The sequence below is a fragment of the Gadus morhua genome, chromosome 7 (genome assembly GCF_902167405.1).
Source record: "Gadus morhua chromosome 7, gadMor3.0, whole genome shotgun sequence".
Classification (NCBI taxonomy): domain Eukaryota; kingdom Metazoa; phylum Chordata; class Actinopteri; order Gadiformes; family Gadidae; genus Gadus; species Gadus morhua.
Window position 1 is genome coordinate 10,113,277 of NC_044054.1, and position 7,459 is coordinate 10,120,735.

The 7,459-nt window shown below is 49.7% G+C and overlaps 1 protein-coding gene across 3 annotated transcripts in view; it reads right to left on the reverse strand.

The window, feature by feature from the left end:
* Window positions 1–1,175: 1,175 nt before the first annotated feature.
* The window catches only part of mcama (melanoma cell adhesion molecule a), a 33,337-nt gene continuing 27,053 nt past the window's right edge, over window positions 1,176–7,459 (reverse strand). The window contains exons 10-16 of one of the 3 annotated variants that reach the window (XM_030360545.1): window positions 7,028–7,169; window positions 5,773–5,900; window positions 5,199–5,340; window positions 4,225–4,263; window positions 2,449–2,578; window positions 1,893–2,010; window positions 1,176–1,269 (exon numbers count right to left, since the gene is read on the reverse strand). In XM_030360545.1, the coding sequence (XP_030216405.1) occupies window positions 1,249–1,269; window positions 1,893–2,010; window positions 2,449–2,578; window positions 4,225–4,263; window positions 5,199–5,340; window positions 5,773–5,900; window positions 7,028–7,169 (720 nt within the window). In that variant the 3' untranslated portion in view covers window positions 1,176–1,248. Of the gene's footprint in view, window positions 1,270–1,892; window positions 2,011–2,448; window positions 2,603–4,224; window positions 4,264–5,198; window positions 5,341–5,772; window positions 5,901–7,027; window positions 7,170–7,459 lie in introns of all 3 variants that reach the window. The other 2 variants (XM_030360547.1, XM_030360546.1) reach the window with 2 other exon arrangements.

Genomic DNA, 7,459 nt, shown 5'->3' on the forward strand with positions numbered 1-7,459 from the left:
TATTCACTCCACTCCCTCCCAACGCGGTCCCATCAGTAGGTGAGACCGGCCCACATTATAAACGGTTTATAATGAGACTCATTTTAATCAAGAACTACTCCAAACTAAACCACTGTTTCTTATTGCGTGCGCCAAAGTCCGCCCACTCACTGCTGCGGAACGAAGACGGTGCCAACCAAAACTACAGGTCAAACGTGGATCTTTTTTTTCTCATAACTACACACTGTACACAAGCAAGTGTTCTGGATTGAAGCACTCCCTGGTTATGTTCCTACAAATTGAACTCGACACAATGCAAAGCAATGGAACACAATTAAAAACAAACAAACATTGCAAGTCATTGGGGCTTTTCAGATCTATCAACAAAACACATCTAACATAACCTACACAGTAAGCAAACTGGTCATAAAAAATGAAAACTGGCATTCTTCTGCCTGACTACAGTGCCCGCACCCTAATACAATATACACAAGGCAAACAAGAAAATGACAAGAATTTAAATTCAGTGTTCAATGGATTCTCAAAACAAACTTTGAACATGTTAACAGGCACTGCAGCCTACAAGTCGTGGCCCTTCGAAGGAAAAAAACAAATCAAAACACTCCTTCCGCTGGTTATTCACAAAGTCCCAGAGTTTGACAGTAGTTTTGCAGAAAAGGAGCTGTCCAAACGACGGGGCTGGTGTCGTGTGTGTTGGCAACATGGTGAGCCTGGTAACAGAGTGGCTGAGGGCCTGGATGGGTCCTCACAGACACGATCAGGGACCCTTCTGTATACCACGGCCTCCCATCGAAACAGAAGTACAAATAATAAAAACCCTGCAAAAAATAGCTTTGGCTCCACCAGACGTTGGTATTGATTATTGAACAAAACAAAAATATGAAAAAGAAAAAGAGAAATTCGCTTTCAAATGTTCCTACAAAGCAAAACCGTGTGCGGAAAGTCCTTAAATAACAATATATATATGTATAATATATACAGTTTCATAAGAATACAGAGTATCATCAAACCTCCATCAACTGCAAACAATCTTTTGTTGTGAAAACGGTGCAGGAACCAGTTGGGAAAAAACCCCATCTTCCAATCACCAAATAAATACTGTGTGTGTGTTTTGACATCAACACTTCAGGACCACAGAGTGACATGGAGGATGGGGGGGGGGGTGGGGGTGGGGGGGGGGGGGGAGGAGCCTGGTGGTGGGAGGTGTGTCCCCCCCTGGCCGGGTCACAGCCTGGACTGCTGCATGCGTCACTTCTTGAGCTCCACCTCCTTTACTCCATGGAGGTCCGGTGGGAGAGAGGGAGAGAGAGAGAGAGAGAGGGGGGGGGGGGGGGGGACATTTAGTTACCCCCGGGGTCAAAGGGTGAAACTGAACTTCTGAAAGCGGGCTGATAGATCCTTCTCACAGAGGCCCTGTGCAGGATGAACCCAGGTGTCACTGATCACACTAATTACAGCTCTGCTCCTGTTATGTTCCAGACCCATCGTTACTGTTGAGCCACACCTGTGTGTGGCCTAGCACGGCCCCTCTGTGAAACAGGGGTCCATCTCTTGCCCAACTGTTTGTTATTATAACCAAGGACACTATCAACAGGTCTAGCGATACAATCCCCAAAATGCATCAATGTTATTCCTCCACACCCATTGGCTGTTATGCAACCAGGCTGAGCTATCACGGGGTCGCGGGTGGATGATTCAGTGGCTCATTCCCCGGCCCAAACCGGTTTCAGTGAGGTCATAACTCAGGGCCTGTGAGGACCACATTCATGATGAGTGGCACTGGAAACGATCCACCTGGATGTTTCTGGAGATATTTGAACGAGTGAATAAGCTTTCTACTTTTCTATGCTAATGTCTAAACATGACCCTATGAGGATAGGAGAGCTGTGTACCTGGTCCCCAGGGGCCTTCGGGGCCCCGTTGGCCCCCTTCAGCAGCTCGGCCTGCTCCGCCTTGGGGTCGGCCTGCAGCTCCACCACAATGTCGTCTTTAGACAGCATCTCTTTGGTGCTGCAGGGAAGCAAACGAGGAGCGTTATATATATATATATATATATATATATATATATATATATATATATATATATATACCCTCACATCACATGACACACAGTGGGTGGACTCTGTCAGAAACTAACTAAACTAAATGTAATGAGGTAGAGCAACAATGCAGTAAAATATGCATGGTCTGTGTGTGTGTGTGTGTGTGTTTGTTTGTGTTCAGTTGATTGTGTGTGTGGGTGTGTGTGTTGATCTGTGTGATTGTTTATGTACATACACTGTCATGTGGGTATATGTGTGTCTATGTATGTTTGAATGTATGCGTCTGTGTGTGTGTGTGTATATGTGTATGAAGATATGTGTGTGTTGGTGTAGGTAAGTGTGTGTGTGTGTGTGTGTGTGTGTGTGTGTGTGTGTGTGTGTGTGTGTGTGTGTGTGAGCAGCGTACATCTCCTGCTTCCCAGAGCGTCCACAGGGGATCTTGCCCTTCTTGTGCAGGAAGTAGACGACGCTCCCCAGGATGGCGAGCAGCAGGAGGGACAGGATGATCACCACGATGACCACCCCGCTGCCCTCGGCTACAAACACACGCATACGGGTACATGCACGCACAATCACACACACACGCACACACACACAAACACACGCGCGCGGGCGGGCAGGCGCACGGAGGAGGGAACAGAGACAAACGATACAGCGTTAATTATGTTGTCGCCCGCCACAAGGTGCTGATCTGAGCGGGGGGAACGTAAGAAGAGGAGGAGAGCGTAGACAGCCAGGACAGGTATCGCTTTCAGCTAAAGGCCAGTTTCGGCTGCGGTCGGCCTAGCTCAGGAGGTAGAGCAGGTTGACCTGTGACCTGAAGGGTGCTAGTTTGATGCCCGGCTCCTGCGCTAGTTTGAGGTCTGCACCCGGACCGCTCCTGACGAGCTGGCTGCCGCCCTGCGTGGTTGACACCGCCGTCGGTGTGCGAATGCGACCCGACGGCTGCTGGTTATTGTATTGGTACGAGAAGGCTTAGAGCCCGGGCTCCCAGTACAGAGTCTGAGTTAAGTCTCTGTCTGCCCACTGGACTGAGTTAACCAGGGCTGGCCGCGATGGTGTTCGCTGTTTGCCAGAATTACACGCTCACGGATGCCTGCCTCCAGTAACATGACTGGTCTAAATAAAGTCGGCCCCTGTGGAGCCAGAGAGACACCCCGATGAAGCAGGCTTAAGCTTGTCTCTTTCCTTAATTCAGACCATTGTTTTATATCTGATTTGTGAAACATACTATATTGATAGAATAGTCTGTTACTCTATTTGAATCAGAGCAGGTTTGGATGTATTTAGCTCAGACAGAACAGCCTCCATTCTCCCCGTGGATAAACAGAACGTTGGCACAGAACGAGGGCGCGGGCAGGGAGTCTGTCGTTCCCCGAGAGAGTTCTGTCTCCGTGGCGGTTACCCCCGGCAACCTCACTCAAAACGCCAGCGAATGGTTGGGAGAGAAACCAAACATTTAGAAGAGTTGTAATGAGACGCAGAGTAAGCCCAAGTGGTCCACAGTATTCCCGACGGGCCGGTGAGAGCCTGTTTAATAGCGTGTCTCCAATTAAACACTATCCCCCCAGTACAGTGCTGTACATTCAAACCAGCAGTAAAAGGCAACGCACGCATCTTAAAAACGTAATAATTGTGAATTATATATACACGCAACAATTAGTATTCACTATCAGGAATTTCTCCCCAGAAAACCAACGTCAAATTGGGAGGCAAACGGGGAAAGAGTCATGGAAAATAGCTCGCATCTGCGAAAAAAGAAACGGTAGCTTGTTGAGGGAGTCTGTTTTGACTTTCCTTCCAGCATCAGACAGAATACTTAATCCCGCCCCCCCCCCCCCTCCCTCAGGGGGCTTCCAGCATGGCTGTGTGCTGTGGCATCATGTTAAAAAAATCATGAGTTGCTTTCATTCCAGCCGTGCTAGCACCCCTCCCCGCCAGAGTCTGACCCACTCTATCGCTCTGCTGCAGAACCAGAGCCGCTCCATTAAGAAGCCTGTGTTTCCATATTTTCTGTGGATTTGAATCAGAAGAAAGGAGAGACAAGCGAAGGTTCTCCTGAGCTGGAAGCTGAAGGGCTCAGGTGGAGAGCGAGGGCGGCGGTGGAGGAGAGAGGAGGAGGTGTTTTGAGGAGGGGGGGATATAAAGAGGAGAGCTTTGAGGAGCAGGGAGCGATGCTTACCGGGAGAGTGGGGGACGGGGGGGGGTGAGGCCAGAGGAACTGCGAATCACAGGCAGAAACACATTTAAGAAGGCCGCCACATCCACCCATGGCTTATTCACACACAGAGCCTGCACACAGAGCTCTCTCTGCTCCTGAGGTGGACTCCCTACCTCCTCTCCCTGAGAAGGGCACTGCTTTTATTGCAGGGCAAATGGATTTCTTACATTTCTCCTAATTGTTGGATGTATCTATTTTACATTGGTCCCCATGACAACCCCTGATGCGTTTCAAATGATTCTGCCGCCACCAACATAACTTTGTGAGTTCAAAATGTCAAAATACACCTTCTAAAACTCCTCTGTCCAAATGTAGTACATAATTATACATCTCTTCTTAATACTGGACAGTTCTTGGCACTGCTCATCGGTGGCAAACAAACCATCCTATCCTCGAATCTCTCTGTCCACTTTATGTTGTTTGTAGTTTTGGGGCAAAATGACTTTCAATTCTGAAAACCACTGATTATCCTTTTGATAGACGTTAACAGCTGGTTAAGTCATTTATGTTTCAGGTATGGGGCTATGGAGTTTGTCAGAACATAGAATGGACATATCTATCATAAAACGCCAGGCCAGAGTGCTTACACTGTTCCCCGGCCACAGCAGCAATTAACCCAGTTTTTAATATCGTAGTGGGGTATTTGTCAGTGTTAAGAATTGGGCAACAACTATTTCCCTGCCATATAAAAGATTGGAAAAGGCAAAGTAGTAATTTGTTGGATAAGGCAGTCTATAATTCACATTTAGTGCTGGTGATTTTCCATTAGGACTCTTATTTCATCATTATTTTCATGTGTATTACCGGCAATTATTTTCATAAACCTATTAGCTAGTTTCCAGGGGCTTTGGTAATTGTCCCGGAGGCTGACGTGCATGTGGGGGGCTGTTGGTGGGGAGGTGTGTGTGTGGGGGGGGGGGGGTATGATCCCTTACTGGCTGTGATGCGGAAGCTCTTGACCTCGGCGCCCATGTCGTTGGAGGCGTTGCACAGCGCGCTGACGTCCGACGTCACCTTCACCGACACCACACTGTGAGCCGTGTTCTCACTGGCCCTGTTCACCACCTCGCGCCAGGTCTGGGCCGCGTGCGCGCGCACACACACACACACACACACACACACACACACACACACACATGTCCTTCTTTAATGTGTTCCTTCTTTTAGTGTTCCCGTAGGATTCTTGAACATGACATGCAGTATACATGATACAGAACGCAGCGCCTCCCACACACACAAAACTTGTGTGTAGCTTGTGTGTTATACATCCTGCCACTTAATGTACACACTTGTATGTTGTACGTCCCACAACTACATAGTACTTAGTTGTGTAGCATCATATCCTAGCTATCTTTGTTGTGTACAGGTAATGGGTTAACCTAGAGATTGTTAGTGCTTGGTACTTGTTTCTATGGACGTCCTTACTGTACCAACAGCGATATATTGTGCAACAACCGCCAGTGTGTGTGTGTGTGTGTGTGTGTGTGTGTGTGTGTGTGTGAGCCCCACCTGGGTCCCCACGATGCTCCAGGAGATGGTGGGCAGCGGGTGTCCCTGGGCCTCACAGCTCAGGTTGACCAGCCGGCCTGTGGCCTCCTCCAGCTCCACCTCCCGCTCCTCGCTCAGCTGGGGCGCACCTGGAGCAGGAAGACCTCCGTCACACACCGGCCAACACACAGACACACACAGCTACACACAGACACACACAGCTACACACAGACCCACACAGCTACACACAGTCACACACACCACCCAACACACAGACACACACAGCTACACACAGACACACAGCTACACACAGACCCACACAGCTACACTCAGACACACACAGACACACACAGCTACACACAGACACACAGACACACACAGCTACACACAGACACACACAGCTACACACAGACACACACCACCCAACACACACAGATAGACACAGACACGCACAGCTTCACACAGACAAACACAGCTACACACAGACCCATACACCGCAAACACACAGACACACACAGATACACACAGACACACACAGCTACACACAGACCCACACACCGGCCAACACACAGACACACACAGCTACACACAGACCCACACACCGGCCAACACAGACACACACAGATACACACACCGGCCACATACAGACACACACAGCTACACAGACACACACACCGCCAAACACACAGACACACACAGACACACACTGACCCACACACCGGCCAACACACAGACACACTGACACACACTGACCCACACACCGGCCAACACAGACACACACAGCTACACACAGACCCACACACCGCCCAACACACAGACACACACAGTAACACACAGCACCAAACACCAACACGCCGCAGAACACAGCAAACACACACCACAACACACAGCAACACACCACAGAACACAGCAACACACACCACAACACACAGCAACACACAGCAACACACCACAACACACAGCAACACACCACAACACACAGCAACACACAGAAACACACCACAGAACACAGCAACACTCACCAATACATAAACACACATCCACACACACCAGCACACCGCAGAACACAGCAACACACCCCAACACACACAAACACACACCAACACACCGCAGACCACATTAACTCACACCAACACACCGCAACACACACACCAACAAACACAAACACACAGCACCACACAACAACACACCGCAGAACACAGCAACACTCACAGAGCGACCCGTGTGTGTGTCCCACTCTCTCCTCTGTGCACCGGGGGTCTGTGTGGTCACATACCCTGGACGATGATGTGGACGGAGCCGCTGGTGCGCAGGGCGGGCAGGGACGGCACCGTCACCTCACACACGTACTCCCCGCTGGTGGCGTAGGTGGCGTCCGCCAGGGTCAGGGTGTGGCCTCGCCCCACCTGCTTCCCGTTCTGCACACACAAACGCACAAACACACACACACACACACACACATGCACACAAACACACACACACACACACATGCACACAAACACACACACACACACACACACGCATGCCACGCTCCAAATACGAAGCAACCACACAAGCACCAAACACACGCATCAAACACACGTACACACACACACACAAACATACCACACACGCACACACACACACCACACATGCGCACACACACCACACACACACACCAAACACACGTACACGTCAGACTTAAGTGTTACACGGCATTTCAGGCATT